Source organism: Dama dama, chromosome 9, assembly GCF_033118175.1.
Source record: "Dama dama isolate Ldn47 chromosome 9, ASM3311817v1, whole genome shotgun sequence".
Taxonomy (NCBI): domain Eukaryota; kingdom Metazoa; phylum Chordata; class Mammalia; order Artiodactyla; family Cervidae; genus Dama; species Dama dama.
Window position 1 is genome coordinate 19,680,139 of NC_083689.1, and position 22,211 is coordinate 19,702,349.

Sequence of the window (22,211 nt, forward strand, 5' to 3'; positions counted from 1 at the left end):
ATAATGCATATGGCTTTCCCTGTTGGCTCAGATGGTAAACAATCTGCCTACAATGCAAGAGACCTGGGTTTGATCCCTGGGTCAGGAAGGTTCCCCTGGAGAAGGGAATAGCTACCCACTCCAGTATTCTTGCCTGGAGGATTCCATGGACAAAGCAGTCTGCCAGGCTACAGTCCATGGGGTTGCAAAGAGTTGGACATGACCATGAGACTAACACACATGTAGACATACTTTTCCCCAAGAGAGCTGGTTGTTAACCACTTACCAGCATATCACCACACTCACCTCTTTCTCAGGAATAGATAAATACTTCCAATCACAACACTGAAGAGAAAGACAAAGATGAGGGGACCAATGATGATTTTTGCAATATTTGATGGCACGTCTACTGAAATAGAATAAGAAAATGTAGGGTTCTCATCAAAATGTGTTCACATCAAAGGTCACGCCAGAAAGCATATCTATACATCTAATGGGCCACTCACCCTTGTTCCCCTTCTCTAGTCCCTGAGTCAGTATCCCCTGCAGTGACCCCAGACCACTGCCCAGCGCCAGCTTTCTCCCTTCACCACCAGCTTCATAGACATGCAACCCAAGCCATCAGCTAGGTCCCCTACTCAGAAGGTCCTTGTTGATTTTCAGTCACTAAGTCATGTCTGACTCTTTGAGACCTTGTGGACTTTAGCCTTTCAGACTCCTCTGTCTATGGGATTTTCTGGGCTAGAATACTGGAGCAGGTTGCCATTTCCTTCTCCAAGGGATCTTCCCAGCCCAGGAATTGTACCTGGATCTCCTACATTGGCAGGAGGATTCTTTACCCTAAGCTACCAGATTAGAGATATTAGGGATACCAAGAGATACCAAGGGAACATTTCATGCAAAGACAATAAAGGACAGAAATGGTATGGACCTAACAGAAGCAGAAGATATTAAGAAGAGGTGGCAAGAATATACAGAAGAACTGTACAAAAAAGATCTTCATGGTCCAGATAATCACGATGGTGTGATCACTCACCTAGAGCCAGACATCCTGGAATGCGAAGTCAAGTGGGCCTTAGGAAGCATCACTACGAACAAAGCTAGCGGAAGTGATGGAATTCCAGTTGAGCTATTTCAAATCCTGAAAGATGATGCTGTGAAAGTGTTGCACTCAATATGTCAGCAAATTTAGAAAACTCAGCAGTGGCCACAGGACTGGAAAAGGTCACTTTTCATTCCAATCCCAAAGAAAGGCAATGCCAAAGAATGTTCAAACTACTGCACAATTGCACTCATCTTACATGCTAGCAAAGTAATGCTCAAAATTCTCCAAGCCAGGCTTCAACAGTATGTGAATCGTGAACTTCCAGATGTTCAAGCTGGATTTAGAAAAGGCAGAGGAACCAGAGAGCAAATTGCCAACATCCACTGGATCATCGAAAAAGCAAGAGAGTTCCAGAAAAATATCTATTTTTGCTTTATTGACTAAGTCAAAGCCTTTGACTGTGTGGATCACAACAGACTGAAAAATTCTTAAAGAGATGGGAATACCAGACCACCTGACCTGCCTCTTGAGAAATCTGTATGCAGGTCAAGAAGCAACAGTTTGAACGGGACATGGAACAACAGACTGGTTCCAAATCGGGAAAGGAGTATGTCAAGGCTCTGTATTATCACCCTGCTTATTTAACTTATATGCAGAGTACAACACGCAAAATGCCAGGCTGGATAAACCACAAGCTGGAATCAAGATTGCTGGGAGAAAAATCAATAACCTCAGATACACAGATGACGCCACCCTTATTGCAGAAAGCAAAGAACTAAAGAGCTTCTTGATGAACGTGAAAGAGGAGAGTGAAATAGTTGGCTTAAAACTCAACATTCAGAAAACTAAGAACATGGCATCTGGTCCCATCACTTCATGGCAAATAGATGGGGAAGCAATGGAAACAGTGAGACACTTTTGTCTTGAGCTCCAAAATCACTGCAGATGATGACTGCAACCATGAAATTAAAAGACACTTGCTCCTTGGAAGAAAAGCTATGACCAACCTAGACAGCATATTAAAAAACATTGCTTTACTAACAAAAGTCCATTTAGTCAAAGCTATGGTTTTTCCAGTAGTCATGTATGGATGTGAGAGCTGAACTATAAAGAAAGCTGGGCGCCAAAGAATTGATGCTTTTGAACTGTGGTGTTGGAGAAGACTCTTGAGAGTCCCCTGGACTGCAAGGAGATCCACCAGTCAATCCTAAAGGAAATCAGTCCTGAATGTTCATTGGAAGGACTGATGCTGAAGCTGAAACTCCAATACTTTGGCCACCTGATGTGAAGAACCAACTCATTGGAAAAGACCCTGATTCTGGGAATGATTGAAGGCGTGAGGAGAATGGGATGACAGAGGATGAGATGGTTGGATGGCACCACGGACATTATGGACATGAGTTTGAGTAAGCTCCGGGAGCTGGTGATGGACAGGGAAGCCTGGCGTGCTGCAGTCCATGGGGTTGCAGAGTTGGACACGACTGAGCGACTGGACTGAACTGAAGCTACTAGGGAAGCCCTCAGAAGGTCCTGCTCTGTTCAATGCTCTGCTCTTCCTGTCTTGAAAATCTTGACACTTTTTAAACAAGGGACCACGTCTTTTCAGTTTGCACTGAACCCTTCAAATTAAATAGCTTATTTCAATCCCAGCAGCATCTCTGGCAGATGAAGAATCCATCGGAAGTGCCCTGTGTGTGCCAGGGGGTCGTCCCAAAGAACCAAACCAACTGAAGAAACGTTATGCAGCCTTAGTTCTTTCTAATTCTCATGCAAGGCTGAATTGTCTGTAATTGCAAATGCACCCATGTATTCAGATGCTTCCAAGCCAAGGAAGAAAGTGAGTTCTGGGAAACCAGAGAAGGAACCTGGTCCTTCGAGTCTTTAATAATAACAGTTTACTGAACACTTATGAACATACCAGGCACTGTTTGAAGCGCCCTGCCTGGGAGATATTAGTTAATCATTCCATAAGCCAAAGTGGCAGGGGTGGGGTGGGCGGTGGTGTTAACATCAATGCCAGTTAACAGAATGGGACACAGAGGCTCAGAGAAGTGAGAGTTCTTGCCCAAGTCTAACAGCTGATTCATGGTGGAGCAGGGATTTGAACCCAGGCCATCTGAGCAAGTTCTTGACCACTGCTCCATGCTGCCCTTAGGGGTCAGCTCTATCTGGAGACATCTTGTCCTTCTGGACCTCCCTGAATTGACAGCAAACTGCCTCCTTCCACATGGAGAAAGCCTCTCTAAATATTTGATGATTGGATGTTGTTCAGTTGCTCAGTCATGTCTGACTCTTTGTGACCCCATGAACAGCAGCACACCGGGTTTCCCTGTCCTTCACTGTCTCCCAGAGTTTGCTCAAATTCATGTCCATTGAGTCGATAATGTCATCCAACCATTTCATCCTCTGTTGCCCCCTTCTCCTCTTGCCCTCAATCTTTCCCAGCATCAGGGTCTCTTCCAATGAGTCGTCTCTTCACATCAGGTGGCTGAAGGAATGGAGATTCAGCTTCAGCATCAGTCCTTCCAATGAATACTCAGGGTTGGATGGGACATGAAAAATGGAAACCATCTGGTCATGTGCCATGGTGGGCACATCCCTCCTCCTTTTTCCTAGGAGGCAGAAAGGTGGAGGCTACCAATTGCCCAACACCCGGCACACCTGGGAGCCACGCTGCCCACCCCACCCCACCTCTGCTTCCCAGACCCACAGACCAGTTCACTCCTGAGATTCCAGTGGTCACCAGAACTAGGATTCAGGAAGGGAGGCAGCCAGGATGCAAAATTTGAGAGGAACTCTTGCTTTGGGCCATGCCAGGGCAGAGTCACCCCCAGAGGGTGAATGCCTCTTTAAATTGTACACCCTGGGTGTCATGCCAGCTTCCTTATTATTTAAGAAAGAGTTGTTAATCGAATGTGTTGAATATTTAATTCTCCATTGTTAGCTACAATTAGTAAGCTGTGCTGAATTTCCTCAATCATTTTTCTTTTGGTGACATCTCTGATCATTTCCTTAAGATGAATTTCTAGAGGCACCATTGCTAGTTGAAACAGTAAAAGCTTTTAGAAACTTTTTTTTGGATATACATTATTAAAGGACTGTGGTTTAGGACTCACCCACCATGAAAAATAACATCCATGTGTCTGCACTCTTGGACAACACTGCGTGTAATTAAGTAACAGAAACAAGCAAAACATTTGCCAATTTGATAAGTTAAAAAATCTTTCATTTTGATTTGCTTTTTTCCCCCCCTTTTGGTGTGGTTTTGAGTGAAGTTGGTAATTTTTTCCCTTATGTTTTCTATTTTTTAATTTATTTTAAAATTGGTTATTTATATCCCTTGCTTATTTTTGTGTGAGGACATATATCTTTTACTCATAGGAGACATAGATACATATTCATTTTGTATTAAAGACATGAACTCTTTGTCAATGAGGTCACAAATATTTTCCCCACTTTCATAATTTCTTTTGAATTCTGTTCATGGTTTCCCTCTAAATCCTTGAAAAATCTGTGTTAGCAGTGTCTTTGTTATTGATGAAGCCCTTGGAACACACCTGAGTTTATGCTAAGAGATAAGATAGTTTGAGATGGGGTTGGCCACCGGAAGATCACGTGTGTGATTAGAGGGGTTGGACTTTCAGCCTGGCCTCCAGACAGGGGAGGGGGTTTGGAGATGGAGTTCAGTCATGTGGTTAATGACTTGATCAATCTCACCGATATAATGAAACCCCAATAAAAACTCTGTTCACCAAGGCTCAGAGAAGCTTCCTGTCTGGTGGGCACATTGATATGCCAGGATGGTGCTGTGATGTGTCCTGATTCCATGGAGAGAAGACACAGGAGCCATGTCTTCCAGTCCCCCCATGTCTTCTATGCTCTTGGCCCCCGCCCTATGTGGCTCTTTATCTGAGTGGTCCTGACTTACATCTTTTATAATAAAGCCGTCACTGTCCCACAGCATTTTCCTGAGTTCTATGAGCCATTAGGTTGTTATTTGGTCATTTAGTCGTGTCTGACTCTTTACGACCCCATGGACTGCCAGGCTTCCCTGTCCTTCACTATCTCCTGGAGTTTGCTGAAACTCATGCCCATTGAGTCGATGATGCCATCCAATCATCTCATCTTCTGTCGTCCCCTTTTACTCCTGCCCTCAATCTTTCCCAGCATCAGAGTCTTCTCTAGCAAGCAACTAAATCTGAGCAGGTTGTGATAACCCCCAAATTTGTAGCCAGCCAGTCAGAAGTGCAGGTGGTGTGGAGAACCCCCAAGCTTGCATCTGGCATCTGAGGTGAGGGTAGTTTTGGTGGGAACCATGCTCTTTAACTTGTTGAGTCTGAGCTAACTCCAGTGGAAAACATCAGAATCACAGTGCTGTGTGCCTGGTTATGTCAGAACACTCATCCTGACCCCGACCTTGGCCAGAACCAGCCCAGCAAGAATCCCTTTCCACTTTCCACAATATCACCAAGCCTGGTAGATGAAAATCCAGCCAACTAAGCAGAAGCTCTATCTGCCCCCCTCCCACCCAAGTTTCCACTCCTCCTGGTCTAGAATTGCTCCTCCTTCTAAGTGTCTGGGTTCCTACACCCACTGGTCTGTCCCCTCTTATACATTCTTCCAGGTTTCAGCCAAGATGTCACCACCTCCAGGAAGCACTCCCTGGCCAGCTCAGCTCTCCCCATCTCTCCCTATTCTACTGTCCATAGTGTGTCCAGGTCACTCAATGGCAGCATTTCCTGCCAGCACACCCAAGGCTGAGTAGATAAGCTCCCACATACTCCGTTGGAGGACATGGCCCATCTGAAGACAAAGACGGAGACCCCAATAACAGGAGCGAACGTGCTTATCTCATGCGCCCTGTGCCAGCCACTTGACATTCATGATGTCACTGAAGCTTCCCTTCACCTCCAGTGGTGTTCCTAGTTTTATACCCATAGTCGGATGAAGAAGCATGGGCTCAGAGAGGGCAAGCATCTTGCCCTGGTGGACAAGGCAGCCGGTGGACCCCAAGGTCAGGTCAGAGGCAGTACCCACAGCCTCCAGGCTTCCCCAAGAACCCTCTGAAATGCCCTGCTAGGCCCAGCGCCAAGCACAGACTCTACCAGTCGAAGTGGCTGTGCAGACTTACAATAGTCTGTCACGTAGAAATAGGTGGCTTCCGTCCAAGACCCATTGCCTGCCAGGGAGGTGGCCCGAACTCGCACGCTGTAATTCCCAGGCGGCAGACCACGTAACCGGCAACCGCGCTCCAGAGCATAATGCCGGCGGGAGACGCAGAGGTGCAGCTCCTGAAAGACAAAGATCCCACTCAGAAACGACATGGAGGGAGTGAGGCATAAACACTGCAAACATGTGAGCAACTTTGAACCTCGTGAGATTCCAGAACCATAGCTCTATGGATAAGGTACCGATAGAGAGGTTATCGGGCTTCCCTGGTGGCTCTGAGGGTAAAGAATCCACCTGCAATGCAAGGGACCCAGCTTCGATCCCTGCATCAGGAAGATCCCCTGGAGAAGGGAATGGCAACCTACTCCAGTATTCTTGCCTGGAGAACCCCATGGACAGAGGAGCCTGGCGGGCTACAGTCCAAGGGGTTGCAAAGAGTTGGACATGACTGAGTGACTTTCACATTTTCACTTTCAGAAAAGTCATTGTTGTTGATAATAGCCAATATTCCAAAACCATAACCAAGCACATGGCTTAGATCATGGCACTTAACCCTTATGATGTCACACTTAGCTTAGTTAGAAACAAGGAAAGTGAGGCTTAGAGCAGAGGTCAGTGAGCTTTGGCTGTAAAGGGCCAGAGAGTAAATAATTTTTAGCTCCAAGGGGGCCAGGTGGTCACTGTTACCAATTCAACCTTCAACAGCTCAAAAGCCGTCAGAACCAGACCCTGAATCTCTAATTCCGTAGACAAACAGGCGTGGCTGTGTGCCCATAAGACACAGTGGATGCTGAAAGCTGAACCTCGCAGAAATTTACACATGTGAGATACTAGGGCTTCCCTGGCGGCTCAGACAGTAAAGAATCTGCCTGCAATGCAGGAGACCCAGGTTCAATCCCTAGGTCAGGTAGATGCCCTGGAGAAGGGAATGGCAACCCACTCCAGTATTCTTGCCTGGAGAAATCCATGGACAGAGGAGCCTGGCAGGCTACAGTCTATGGGGTCACAAACAGTCAGACACAACTGAGCGACTAGCACACACACATACACACACACGAGCTACTATTTTTCTTTTGAATTTTTTTCAACTGTTTGAAGATGTGAAAGTGATTCTTAGCTCTTGAGAATCCTTGAAACCACCACGGAGTATTTTCACCAGGACTCCAGGAGGGCAGGAAAGAAGAAACCCAGATCTCCTAAATCACCTAAGAACCAAACAGATACATGGACTTAATGTCTTAAGGACAAATTTTAAAACAGCTTCCTTCTCACAATGTAACCTTTTGATTTATTTGTTAAAAGAGTTTGTGTGTGTATGTGTGTGTGTGTGTGTGTGTGTGTGTGTGTGTGTGTGCACGCACACGCACATTCAGTCATGTCCAACTCTTTGTGACCCCATGGACTGTAGCCTGCCAGGCTTCTCTCTCCATAGGATTTCCCAGGCAAGAATACTGGACTGAGTTGCCAATTCCTTCTCCAGGGGATCTAAAAGAGTTGGGATCTACTTAAATGTCTGGCAAGAAGGGTAGAGATAAGTAAGTATACACACCCCAGCAATAAACATGTAAAAAGAAAGAAACCCAGGGCTTATTAGGAGAAGCATAAGGCTCACTGGGAAATATGATCATGAAACTTCTAAGCGTCGGCCAGTTTTAAAACTTTCCAAAACAGCTCCAAGTTCATACTGCATGCAGGGAACTGGACTGGAAAATTTCAGGAGGGAGTGGGAGGAGGGAGAGAAACGTAAAAACTCCCGTGCTTATCATGTGATAATAACAACAAGAAAACAGATCAGGCTAGTGGTAGGGGTGGGGAAGTCTAGTCCAAAGGTTCTTCCAAGTCGAATGAGTCACCAAGTGGAAAGGGACAAATAAGCAAATATAGAAACCAAAGGGAGCTGCTATCCGGGGAGAAAGGGAAAATATAGCCTCCAGTGCTGGTCGGGTACCTCGAGGGGTAAGGACAGAGAAGGGAGCCTGATGGAAGGAACTAGACACACCAAAAAAAAAAAAAAAAAAAAAAAAAAAAAACCCAAGAAGCAAGTCTGATGAAGAGTGAAGAAGCCAATTACAGAAAAGTTTGTGCAAACAGGGGGAAAAAAACGAAAAACAGCTCAAAACTGCAAAAACATGCTGAAGCAAAGATGTTAAGTGCACAGAAACTGAAAATTGATGCTCTTTCCAAGGAGATGGTTCCTGGGTCCAGGGTGTCCCAGGATGGGAGGGGAAGTGGTGAGGGGAGAAATGACTGGTGCGAAGTTCAAGGAGAGGCAGAATCAAAAACAATGGTGATTTTGGCTGTTCAGCTAGCAAATAAGGGGAAAAAATGACCTCCCACCAAATGCTGAAGAGAATTTTGTAAACCTGGCAAAATTACATCCCAACAGTACAATTGGTGTAAAAAAACTTTTTTTTTTTACTTTATTTTTTACTTTATCAAGGATTTTCCAGGTGGTACAGTGGTAAAGAACCTCCCTGTCAATACAAGAGTTGCCAGAGTCATGGGTTCAATCCCTGGGTGGGGAAGATCCCCTGTAAGAGGAAATGGCAACCCACTGCAGTATTCTTGCCTGGAAAATCCCATAGACAGAGGAGCCTGATGGGCTATAGTCCACAGGGTCACAAAGAGTCAGACACAACCAAGCAACTGAGCATACACACACATTATCCAAAGCGATGCTAGACAATTAAAGAAAATGGAAATAACAGACCAGTTTTGTTCATGAAGAGTTTTTTTTTTTTCTTTTAAGGTATTACAACCTCTCACTCCTAACTTTCCCTCCAACTCCCTGTTCCCCTAAAGAGCAAATAGGGCTGGTCTGTCTGGGATCAGGGTCAGGCAGAGATTTTGATGGGGACTGGTGGTAGGGATTCCTACTGGTGACCCTTGGGTTCCAGAAATGAGAGAGGCAGGCCAGCGACAGTGGCTGGGAGAAGTTAGGGTTGGATCCAGTGCCAATAGGGTAACCCAAGTTATATTAGGATGCAGGAATTTAGTGTTCAAACCTGGGAAATTTCAGGCAAATGAGGATGAGATGGCCACAGTAGCAGAGACCTGTCCCCATAGAGACAGAAAGCAGATTAGTGATTGCCAAGGGCTGGAGGGAAAGGAAGTAGGAAAGATTGGGGGTTTAATGGCTGGAGGTGGAGGTAGGCTTTCTTTGAGAAGTGATGAAAATATTCTGCAATTGTGGTGATGGTAGCACAACTCTGTAACTATATTACAAATCACTGCATTGTATTAATATGTGTTCAGTTCAGTTCAGTTTAGTTCAGTCGCTCAGTTGTGTCCGACTCTTTGCAGCCCCATGGACTGCAGCACACCAGGCCTCCCTGTCCATCACCAACTCCCAAAGTCCATTCAAACTCATGTCCATTGAGTCGGTGATGCCATCCAACCATCTCATCCTCTGTTGTCCCCTTCTCCTCCCACCTTCAATCTTTCCCAGCATCAGGGTCTTTTCAAATGAGTCAGCTCTTCACATGAATATGTTAAGTGGTTGTATTTTTTACCATGTGTGAATGTATCTCAATTAAGCTGTTATTTAAAAACCCTTATGCCTAAGCCAGTCAGCACACAGCACTGTCCTGGTCGTGTGACTGGGTGTCATGTGACCTCAGCCTGGCTGGAAATGCTGGGACACAGACTCTGTTCTTCCAGGCTTGGTGCTGAGAGAACATGAGGGTTGGAACCTCTAAAATCACAGGACAGCCAGGAGCTACTAGGCTCACTGCAAGGACCCTTGAGACACAAAAGAGCCAAAGGAATCTGGATCCAGCTGTGCCTGAACTCCATCAGCTGGTTGTGGAAGCCAATAAGCTTCCCTTTTGTCATAAGTTACTTTCATGGCTGCTGGTGGAAGATGAAGAGTAATGGCTCAGAGAATCTAAAATCCAGAGCTGGAAATCTCAGTCTCCTCATTATACTGGACCATGATCACCCCCAACATAAAAACTTTAAAAGACTGTATATCCACCAGTTTTATCTATGCACCATCTTCTATGTATCCATTCTTCTTCTAGTGGCTTGCACTTTTTGCTAGTGGTAAAATTTTTATGCATAAAGCTTTGCTACCAACCCAAATCTGAACTACTTCTTTAGAACAAATGGGATTAATATATATGGGATGAGATATTAAATTTCACTAAAATCACTAGTGGCTCCCTGTGAATTGTGCCTCTCTTTATATACCCCTGAAGGCTCCTCTCCCACACTGATTCTGGGCTCGGTCACTAGACTCACACTGGTGCATGTTTTTCCTTGACAAATGTTTCTTTTGACAACTGTCTGCAGGACATACAAAAACAGGCCAGGGGCCAGTTTGGCCCGTAGATCATAGTTTGCTGATTTCAATTCGAAATCATCATCAAAGCTGAGTATCTGGGCATCCAGAGATGTGGTTCCAGGAAGGATCAACAGATGGAGGTCCATTTGTCATCTCTGGCTTGGGGATGCTGAGCTGTGCCCACCAACCTCTGTTGCGTGCGTGTTAAGTCAGTTGTGTCTGATTCTTTGCGACCCCATGGACTGTAGCCCACCAGGTTCCTTTATCCATGGGATTCTCCAGGCAAGAAATATGGAGTAGGTTGCCATGCCCTCCTCCAGGGGATCTTCCTGACTCAGGGATCGAACCCACATCTCCTGCAGCTCCTGCACTGCAGGCAGATTCTTTACTGCTGAGCCACTGGGGAAGCCAACAACCTCTGTTTAGTGGTTGGCAAACTAGAGCCCACAGGCTGAATCTGGTTCATTGCTTGATTTTGTAAATAAAGTTTTATTGGCAAATGGCCATGCCCATTCATTTTCATTCTGTCTGTGTCCGCTTTGAAGCTATGATGTCAGTGTCAAGCAACTGACCCAGAGACTGTATGGTTCCAAAAGGTGAAAATATTCACTTTCTGGCCCCTTATAGAAAATTACCTCTGATCCACATGATCACACTCAATGGCAGATGGCAGGTGCCAGAGTCCAAGGGTCTGGGTTTGAGTGTTGGATGTGTAACCTTGAGAAAGTCTATTTGGCTCCCTAAATTTCCATTCTCTCAGCCATAAAGGGAGACACTCACCAGCAGATTCTACCTTGTAGGGTCATTGTGAGGTATAAATGGATCCTTGCAAAGGGCTCAACTGATGGCAGGGTATACCCCCTGGGTCAGCTCAGGGAGGTGACCTGACATCCGCCTGAAGTCATCCAGTAAATGGGAGAAGTGGCCCCAATCAGTCCAAGCCTCAGCAGTGCCTCTCTGGCGTGCGTGCGTGCTTAGTCATTCAGCCGTGTCTGGCTCTTTGCGACCCCATGGACTGTAGCCTGCCAGACTCCTCTGTCCATGGGATTCTCCAGGCAAGAATCCTGGAGTGGGTTACCATTTCCTCCTCCAAGGAAACCTTCCAGGCCCAGGGATCGTGCCTGCGTCTCCTGCGTCTTCTACGTTGGCAGGCGGATTCTTTACCACGGAGCCACAGGTAGACAATAAGCCACATCTGAGGATAGAGACTTGCCCCACAGTGGTTACTAGCTTAGAACGGGGGCCAGCAAATCCAGCCTGCTTGCTGCCTGTTTTTGCAAATAAAGTTTTAATGGCACACAGCCATCCCCCTTCATTTACATATTATCTGCACGTGGCTTTCACAATGCAAAGGCAGAATTGAGTAGCTGCAGACACCATCTGACCACAAAGCCAAACATGTTTTGGACCTGGACCTTTACAGAAAGAATTGCCAACCCCTGGATTAGCCTTGGGTTCAAATCCTGATTCTGTTCTTATAAACCTTGGATGCAATTTAAATTCTGGGTGCCTCAGTCAGTAGTAAGCTCACCGGGTTTTCTGAGGATTTATTGTACTTCATTGATCCCAAGAGACATAGTATTTCTACATTTGACATCTCTGAAATCTGAATGCATCTTACAGTTAGAATGGGCAGCACCTTTTTCTTTCCAAGCAGTCTGTGAGAATAACAGGGCTTCTTATCACATGTTAGATGTGGTAAAATTGGATAAATGAGATACCATGTACAAAGCATTTAGCATGCATGGGGCACAGAGTCCTCGGGAGAGTTTAGCTACAATAAAATGTTGGACCTGACCCATCTCCCTGGAAAGTCATATATCAAGGCTTTGAGTCTTCATAACAAAGCATCTAATGAGAGAAGCACGAGGGCCAGAATTTACAAAAAGGAAGGAGGTACCAATAACAGTCTGGAAGGCACATTCCCAGGCATCGGGGATCTTACCTCTTCGCCGTATCGTCGATAACTCACTTCATACAGCACAATCAGGCCGTTGGGTTCCTTGGGCTCCTGCCACATCAAGTGAACGACGTTGTTCTCGAAGATTTCATGGGTCACGGGGCCAACAATATCGTCTGCCTTGGCTGTAAGGAGCAGTGATTAGTGTTGGGGACTCCATCCCTGGATCAAGCCCCACCTCCCCCACTGAGCAGGTGAGCGACCTTAAACTGGTTGTGTAACTTTCCTGTGTTCCATTTCCCTTATTGGAGAATGGACATTCTCGTGGAATTCTTTACATATTTATGTCTATCTATCCATCTATCTATCTATTTATGTATCTATTGATCTATCTTACATACTGTTGGTTAGGTTTCTCTGGAAAACCCTAACATACTATATATATATATATATATATATATATATATATATATATATATAGTATATATTATATATGTATGTATTTCTTAATTTCACTTTATTTTTCTTATGACTCACATACTGAAAAAGAGTCAGACACAACTTAGCAACTAAACAACAAGAAAGATGATTATAGTTAACAATGTATGTGTGTGTTGCTCAGTTATGTGTGACCTCTGTGAGGCCATGGACTGTAGCCCACCAGGCTCCTCTGTCCATGGGATTCTCCAGGCAAGAATACTGGAGTGGGTTGCCAGTCCCTTCTCCAGGGGATCTTCCCAACCCAGGGATCGAACCCAGGTCTCTTGCACTGCAGGCAGACTCTTTACTGTCTGAGCCACCAGGCAAGCACAAAGTTAATAATACTGTGTTTTATACTTGAAAGCCGCTAAGAGAGTAGATCTGAAATCTTCTCACCACAAACAAGAAATGGTAATTATGTGCCTTGATGGAGATGTTAGCTAATGCTATTGTGGTAAAGATTTTGCAATATATAAGTGGAGCAAATCAACACATTGTACACCTGAAATTTACACAATGTTTTATGTCCACTGCATCTCAGGGGAAAATGAAAAATGATGAAGGCAAATAAAGTCTCACGTATGCTGCCTAGAGAGTGGAGAGCTTCCTTGGTCAGCCTGCGAATCTTGGCTCTGCGATGAGTCGACCTACCTTCAGGCATGGTCCTGGCGCTGACGTAGGCAGCCACACTACACCTCTCCTCGGGAGAATCTTGGTTGCAAGCCTGAAGCTCGATGCGATAGCCAGTAAAGTGACGCAGGCCGGAGATGACCAGCGACTCCTTGTTCACCACTTTCTCGAAGGGTCTGTGCTCCTCCGAGCTCGTGGGCATGCTGGTGGAGGAGGTATTGGGGAACCCCAGAAAGGTGGGTATGGCCGCTGTCACATTCCCCACATCACCAAGGGCTCTGCGTTTCCTTGATGGCCTGTCATGACAGGGGGACACACCTGGTCATACAATCACCATCTTTGAAAAAATGCTGCTGGAGAATAAAAGGCTTAAAACCAAAGACTGAGATGAATCTCACTCAGTGAGATTCAAGGGGAGGAGCGTGTAGATTACAATGTAAATTTCCAGGAATTATAACCCAGAGTCACTTTTAAAGAAGATGCCCTCCTAGGCATCATGTCAGGCAAGCCCACCCCAAGAGAGGAGTGGGGAGGCTCTGGGACCACCCATAGTAGACACACCAATATTCCCCTCAACATGCTTAATTTCAGATTTTCATTTTGCAGATGAACAGTCCAGCCAGAATCAGTGTCAAAAATGAGATGCCAAAAGTGTATGAATCTAACCCTGCCAAATGGTTCAAGCTACTTGACACCATCACCAGTTTAACCAGGAGAAATACATCTTCTTATTCTTAGGACCCTTTAGGACAATGGCATAATCTAAGTGATTAAACTTCAATCCTTGGTAAAAAAAAAAAATCTTAACACTCAGGTTGCTAAGGGTAACTCCCATAATTGCCTATGCGATTGGCACCTTTTCTCCCCTTTAAAAGACGAAGAAAAATGTTCATAGCCTAAAAAAATTATAAATCCAAAAAGAAAGGTATAAAGAAAATTTGAATTCCTCAGCATTCCACTGACTGCTTTGTCCTTTGGGCAATTATTTTTTCTGTGAATGTTACATATGGGTATAATGGGAGGATCAAGCTAGTTCTATAATCCACTTGGCTCACTTGTATTAGAAACAATCTCAAATATTTTCCTGAAAACATAATGTCTCAAGTAGGAAGGAATTTACTTTTTTTTTTTTCTTCTTCAACATGAAGATATTCCCTGCTTGTTATGAAAGTGCCACATGCTCATTGCAGAAACTTGGAAACCTGTAGAATATTCCATTTAATGCAAGAACCATAATTTACTTAGTCATCCTCCAATTTTTAAAATATAAGCATATTCCCCATTATTTTTGCTATTGTAAATATTACTGTGATCACTGTCCACGTGTCTCATCAATTCCTAAAAGTAGTTTCTAAGAAATTGTTAGATTATGCCTCTTCATACCTATGGCTAAATTGCTATCCTCCAGACCCTTTAAACTGACTTGTGGTCTCACCCATAAAGGGGCTTCCCAGGTGGCAATCGTGGTAAGAAAAAAACCTGCCTGCCAACGCAGGAGATGAGACGTGGGTTCGACCCCTCAGAGGAGGGCATGGCAACCGGCCCCCAGTATTCTTGCCTGGGGAATCCCAGGGACAGAGGGGATTGGCAGGCTACAGTCCATAGGGTCCCAAAGAGTTAGACTCGACTGAAGCAGCTTAGCACACTGATATATCTTGTCTCTTTGTTTATTTATATTGTACCTACTTTCTGAAACTCATTCTAAGAGTTTCAGGGTTGATTTTCTTAGGTTTTCAAGGAATACTCTTAGATAAAGGGTCAGTAAACTTGTCCCATAAATGCTAGATAGTAAATATTTGGGGTTTTGCCAGACATGTGTTTTTTGTCACAGCTGTTCAACTTGCAATGGCTTTCAAGCCATGGCAGCTTGGAAAGAGCCAGAGACATGATGTAAACAAGTGGGCCTGGCTACATTCCAATAAAACTTGTGGACAAAAACAGGCAGGCTGTCTACTCTTGAATAAGAATACCTGAAAATGTCAATGCTTTTGTTTCCCACAATCCATTCCAATTCTCATTTCTGCATTACTGCATTGGCTAGATACGCAGAGAATCGTTAATTAGTTATGATGAGATTGGCTTCCTTCCAAAGTAAACAGGAATAATTTTAAGAAAGATGTTACTTTGGATGTTGGTTTCATCTAAATAATATTTATCTTGTTGCTGAAGTTTTCTAGTCCTAGCTTTATAAAAGGCCTCTCCCCCACCGCCTTTCTTTAAGTTCAGTTCAGTTCAGTCACTCAGTCACGTCTGGCTCTTTGAGACCCCATGGACTGCAGCACGCCAGGCTTTCCTGTCCATGACCAACTCCTGGAGCTTACTCAAACTCAATAGTCAGTGATACCATCCAACCATCTCATCCTCTGTCGTCCCCTTCTCCTACCACCTTCAGTCTTTCCCAGCATCAGGGTCTTTTCAATGAGTCAACTCTTTGCAACAGGTGGCCAAAGTATTGGAGCTTCAGCTTTAGCATCAGTGCTTCCAATGAATAGTCAGGGTTGACTTCCTTTAGGATGGACTGGTTGGATCTCCTTGCAGTCCAAGGGACTCTCAAGAGTCTTCTCCAACACCACAGTTCAAAAGCATCAATTCTTCGGTGCTAAGCTTTCTTTATAGTCCAACTCTCACATCCATACATGACTACTGGAAAAACCATAGCCTTGACTAGACGGACCTTTGTTGGCAAAGTAATGTCTCTGCTTTTTAATATGCTGTCTAGGTTGGTCATAGCTTTTCTTCCAAGGAGAAAGCATCTTTTAATTTCATGACTGCAGTCAACATCTAAAGTGATTTTGGAGCCCCCCAAAATAAAGTCTCTCATTGTTTCCATTGTTTTCCCATCTACTTCCCATGAAGTGATGGGACCAGATGCCATGATCTTAGTTTTCTGAATGTTGAGTTTTAAGCCAACTTTTTCACTCTCCTCTTTGACTTTCATCAAGAGGCTCTTTAGTTCTTCTTCACTTTCTGCCATAAGGGTGGTGTCATCTGCATATCTGAGGTTATTGATATTTCTCCCAGCAATCTTGATTCCAGCCTCTTTAGGTTAGTAATTTTAAAAATCTTAGTTCCCCAGCCAGGGGTTGAATCTACATCACCTGCGGTGGAAGCACAGGATCTTAACCACTGGACACCCAGGGAACACCACCCCCCCCCCCATAATTTTTAATAAATGTTATTTAATGAGATTATTATGACTTTCCTTATTGAATCTCTTGATGAATTAGATTCTACTATCAGAACACCTGATCTTGAACCATCCTTACACTTATAAGATTGATGGTATTGCAAGCAGAGTGCTTTGTTTAGGACATTTGTGGGTGGATTCTTTAGCCACTGAGCCATTGTGCTACAGTCGTGTCTGACTGTTTGCAACTCCATCAACTGTGACCTGCCAGGCTCCTCTGTCCACAGGATTTTCCAGGCAAGAATACTGGAGTGGGTTGCCATTTCTTGCTCCAAGGGATCTTCCCCACCCAGGGATCGAACCTGGGTCTCCTGCATCGCAGGCAGATTCTTTACCATCTGAACCATCAGGGAAGCCCAAATCTTTCTTTACTACAGATTATATTCCAAATGGCCACTAGAGGGCAGACTGGGGTCGAACATTGCCTGAAAATAAATAAACCCTCCCTTGTAAGAATAAAATTGTTCTTCATAGCTCTTACTCTGCCTTTCCAGTCTCCCCTCCTGTTCTTCCCAAGAGTCCAGGATTCTTTCCACCGACTTCCCTTTCGCCACGTTCTCTCTGCCTGTCCTCTCCTCCAGGACACCCCCTCAGCCTTCAGTCCTTCTCTCTCTTTTTTTTTAAAAAATTGAGACGTGCTGTAATTAGTTGCTCAGTCGTGTCTGACTCTTTGCAACTCCATGAACTGTGGCCCACCAAGCTCCTCTGTCCATGGGATTCTCCAGGCAAGAATACTGGAGTGAGTAGCCATTCCCTTTTCCAGGGGATCTTCTCAACTCAGGGATCGAACCCAGGTATCCCGCACTGTAGGCGGATTCTTTACCGTCTGAGCTACCAGGGAAGCCCATAAATCCTGGAGTGGGTAGCCTATCCCTTCTCCAGCGGAATGTTCCCGACCCAGTAATCAAGCCGGGGTCTTCTGCATTGCAGGCGGATTCTTTTTTTTTTTTTTTTTTTTTTTTTTTAGGCGGATTCTTTACCAGCTGAGCCAGCAGAGTTTCCTCACATTGAAGCATAGTTGACTCTCTAAGACACACGTCAAAGGGGAGCATCCCTGACTGTCCTCAGCGGAATACAGGGACATAGCACACCTGTGCTCAGGCCTGCTCGTCATCCCGCACTAGTCACCCCAGATAAAAATGTTCCTCTCCCGGATCAGCTTTCCCCACGCCCTGCCGCTAAGTGGTTTCGCCTGACTGGGTGCCCCGCACAGTTCTGCACAAACGGCAGGCTTGATAAATAAATGTGTCACGGCATGGAGGAAGAATGGGCAGCATCTTGGAAGCCCCCTAGGAAGTACACCCTCGATTCTATGTTTTAGTAAGAGTGTGTTAGTTAGGATATTCCGCCCCCCCCCCCCCCCCCCCCACAATCATGCCCAGGTTCCATCTCAGGGTGAAGGTGTTTAACGTGTGAATTTGTGAAGCGCCCCCTCTCGGCAGAACAGCGCGATGCATGCATCAAACCACAGAAGGCCCCCGGGGATCTCAAAGGGGCTCAACATGCTTCCTGCCCCGCGGGCCCACTGGCCCTGCACTGTGCAGCCACCAGGGGCCACGCGGACGTCCCACAGGTGAGTCGTACCTAGCGTCCTCGGCAACAGGGCCTGAAGATGATTTTCTGTGAAAACAAAACCAGCCGCTTTGAGGACAGACAGAACTTCTTCAGACAGACCTCTTCCTTCTGACAGCCTGTGCCAGCAGCCCGAGGGCGCTTGCCCCAGACCACGGGTCACTTGTTCCCATCACTTGAACCACATCTTCCCCAGCAGGTGTAGGACACGGCAAGCAGTTGGGAGGAGGGAGTCAAGAAAACACCCCCGAGACCTAGTCATCAGGGGTTCCCATGAGATGTCAAAGGTAACACTACTTTTTTCTTTTGGGTCATGCCATGGCTTCCCCTGTGGCTCAGTGGTAAAGAATCCGTCTACAGTGCAGGAGATGCAGGTTCGATCCCTGGGTGAGGAAGATCCCCTGGAGGAGGGCACGGCAACCCACTCCAGGATCCTAGCCTGGAGAATCCCCTGGACAGAGGAGCCTGGTGGGCTACAGTCCATGGGGTCACACAGAGTCGGACACGACTGACTGCCTGAGCACAGAAGCACGCAGCATGTGGGATCTTCCCCGACCAGGGATTGAACCCATGTCCCCTGTATTGGAAGCCAAGAGTCTTAATCACTGGGCCACAGGGGAAGTCTAGACTAGTTTTAAACCTCATGACTGACACTGCCACTATCTTTGAGTCTGGTGGAGTTTTAATGGGTGTAACAATAACTGTCTCCACACCTGGTCTGTGCCATTCAGTGTTCTTTTGGACTCAGGGTCAGATAAGAAGGCAAGAAAGAGAAAAGAAATGTTATATATTGACAGTTCTAATGAAGTCTCTAGCAGGAGCAATGCTGAACCTCTGAAGAGACCCACTTTCAAATCTTGTTTTATCTCAGTGCAACCTTTGGGGACGGGAGGTTGATCCACTTTGGAAATGACTTGGAAATGTACTGGACACTTCTGGGTAGCCATCTGGTGAAGTCTGTTAGGGGGAAGGGTCAAGAGTGGAGCGGGTGGGGGCAATTGAAAGCTCCCAGCACATTTGCTTTGTAAACCTGGGCAGAGTTAGGGGGGATAAAAAAGGCTTTGGACCCATAAAAGGCAGTTGGCAAGTGCTTCAGTGGGTTAGCAGAAAGACTCATGAGCTTATTAAGATGCAGACAGTGCTACTGCCACCTACTGGCTGGAGGCCCAGGATGCAGCTCAACATCCTACCCTGCGCAGGATGGTCCCACCCCAGAGAATGGGCTGGCTCCTCATGTCAACAGCAGCAAGGCTGAGAATCCCTGTGGGACTCGTGTAATCTCACAGCCGTAAAATATAGGAACCACTTTTCTCTCCATTCCTCAGGTGAATAAACTGAGGCACCGAGAGCGGTAGAACAACCTGTGACCCACAGAAACTTGCCTTCTACAGAACTAAGTGTCTCAGCTTGCAGGAGGGATAAAGAGGTATGAAAAAACCAAGAGTCATTTTTACTGCAGACCCTCTGTTTACTTCCCCTTCACTCACTAAAGGAAACATGTTTAAACAGTGAAGACTCTGGGGTTTTGACGAGGCCATGGAAAGTTCTGGAAGGATGAGAAATTTCCTTAGATTAAAAAAAGGGAAAGCGCTGAGCTTGAGACTCAGCCATAAATCAAGCATTGGGCTGGGCATGCAGCTCTCTGTCATCTAATCTAATAATTGAATTTACTATCTATAATCAATTGATTAGGTAATAATCAACAATAATCTAATGGAATTCATCAGAACTCAGACTGAGACCAGAGGTTGAGTTCATGAGATATCAGAGAGAAAAGGCTGAATTTTTTAAACACTCCTCCTTTTGAGCGGGGAGTTGGGGCAATTCCTCTTCCTGGTAAGGCACTTGTTATAATCTCAAAATCTCTTCCTGCATCCAGGGAAGTGGCTCAGCGTGGACTCTGCCTATCCTCTGCGTCTGCCCCCATTTTGTCTTGTTCCCTAAAGACCTGAGACCCCAAGCCAGTAACAGATCCTGACCTGGGGATGAAAACCACGTTGTGCAGGTAGTCTTCAAACGTCTTCCTGAACGAGGACTCCTCCAGCTCCTTGAGGATCTGAGAGTCGGTCTTCGGGCAGGAGCAGCATTCGCCAGCAGATTCCTCATACTCACTCTGGTTGTGCTTCTGGGACCCCTCCGCCTCGAACGGCGGAGACCAGGTCCGGGAGGGCAGCTTCAACCCTAGGGAAAGGCAGAGCAGGGCTCAAGACCCCATCCCGTTCCCGTCCCCCACCACCTACACACACATGCAGAGCAAGGGGGACCTTTTCAAAGTGGCTGGGCACATGGACAGAGCTCAGCGCAGAGATCCTGCAGAGAAGGTGCCCGTCAGCATGCAGCCGGACACTGTCGGAAACCACAACCCCACAAGGCTGGAGGCGAAAGGTAACTGTGTGTGTCCCTGCCCTTGGGGAACTTAACATTCCAGCCATTGAGGTGCATGGGAGTGGGAGGAATATACAGTAAACTAAGAAATGCATATGCTGTGTGTCAGATGGCAGGGGAAAAGGACAGAGGGTCTCTGGGGCGAATGTCTCAGAGAAAGTGATGCTAAGCAGTCCCCAAGTAAATAAAAGGATGATCCATGCACATGTCTTGTGTGTGTGCTCACTCAGTCTAGCCCGACTCTTTGTGATGCCGTGGACTGTAGTCCGACTGGCTACTCTACCCACGGGATTTCCCAGGCAAGAATACTGAAGCCGGTCGCCACTGCCTCCTTCAGGGGATCTTCCGTCTCCAGCACCGGCAGGCGGGTTCTTTACCGCTGAGCCAGCTGGGAAGCCCATAGAAGATGCAGGCTACTCTTGAAAGGCTTAAAACCATGCCCTTGATACCGGGTGCCTACTTGTGTCTATTGAGCAAGGGAAATTCCATCTCTTCCTCTCCCTTTCAATGGCTCTGGGAGACAATGAGCTCTAAGTATCTTCCTGTGAATGCTGAGTACCCACTTGGAAGCTTTGCAAATCCTTAAACATACCTCTTAATGTTTATTAATAGACAGAATAGCCTATGTAGGTTTTAGCTGTTAGAGGGGTTACTGATGGCATTATAGACAGAAAATAAACTTAGGATTTCCTTAGTAAAGGGTGGTGGGGGCGGGCTCCTGATTTTTTCCTGGGGAGGAAGGGACTTTTGATCAGACACAGACAGTGCTCCTGACACTTGTCACCCTTTCTGCATGCCACTTGGTGCCCTGTGGGTTTCTCTGACTGTAAGGTACAGTGACACATCTAGTCAAGTCCACAGGGCCAAAGTGGGAAGGTGGGGAGTGGGGGAGTCAGTGTTTCACAGGGACAGAGTTTCAGTTTGGGGAGATGAGAACGTTCTGGAGATGATGGTGGCGATGGTTGCACGACAATGTGAATGTGCTTAATGCTGCTGAGCTGTGCGCTTAAAAGTGGTTCAAATGGTCAATTTTATGTTATGAAAGTTTTACAATTAAAAAACCGTATAGTTGATAAGACTGTACTGTATAGTTGAAATATACAATTCAATATCAGAGTAGAAGCTAAAAGTTCTCATTAAAAAAAGGAGGGGACTTCTCTGGTGACTCCGTGGTAAAGAATCTGCCTGCCATTGCAGTACACGCAGGTTTGATCTCTGGTCCAGGAAGATTCCACGTGCCACGGGGCAACCAAGCCTGTGCACCCCAACCACTGAGGCTACACTCTGGAGCCGGTGCTCTGCAACAAGTGAAACCACCGCCATGAGAAGCACCGCAAAGAAGAGTAGCCCCCATTTGCCACAACTAGAGAGAAGCCTTTGAGTAGCAATGAAGACCCAGCACAGCCAAAACAAAGTAAATAAACAAAGATTTCTTTTAAAAAAATAATAAATATGTGAAGTGATAGATGTATTAACTAGGTGGGAGGAATTCTTTTCCAATGTGTATGCACAAAAAGTCACCACAATTTACATTTGAAATGTCTTACAATTTTACTTGTCAATTATATCTCAATAAAAC

At 45.8% G+C, this 22,211-nt stretch overlaps 1 protein-coding gene across 6 annotated transcripts in view; it reads right to left on the minus strand.

Moving 5' to 3' along the window:
• Positions 1-22,211, minus strand: part of INSR (insulin receptor) — a 142,183-nt gene that overhangs the window by 14,575 nt on the left and 105,397 nt on the right. For 2 of the 6 annotated variants that reach the window (XM_061150401.1, XM_061150400.1), the window contains exons 10-15: positions 20,227-20,428; positions 18,260-18,295; positions 13,510-13,784; positions 12,424-12,563; positions 6,156-6,315; positions 286-388 (exon numbers count right to left, since the gene is read on the minus strand). In XM_061150401.1, coding sequence (XP_061006384.1) covers positions 286-388; positions 6,156-6,315; positions 12,424-12,563; positions 13,510-13,784; positions 18,260-18,295; positions 20,227-20,428 — 916 coding nt within the window. The remainder of the gene's footprint in view (positions 1-285; positions 389-6,155; positions 6,316-12,423; positions 12,564-13,509; positions 13,785-18,259; positions 18,296-20,226; positions 20,429-22,211) is intronic. The other 4 variants (XM_061150403.1, XM_061150404.1, XM_061150402.1 and 1 more) reach the window with 3 other exon arrangements.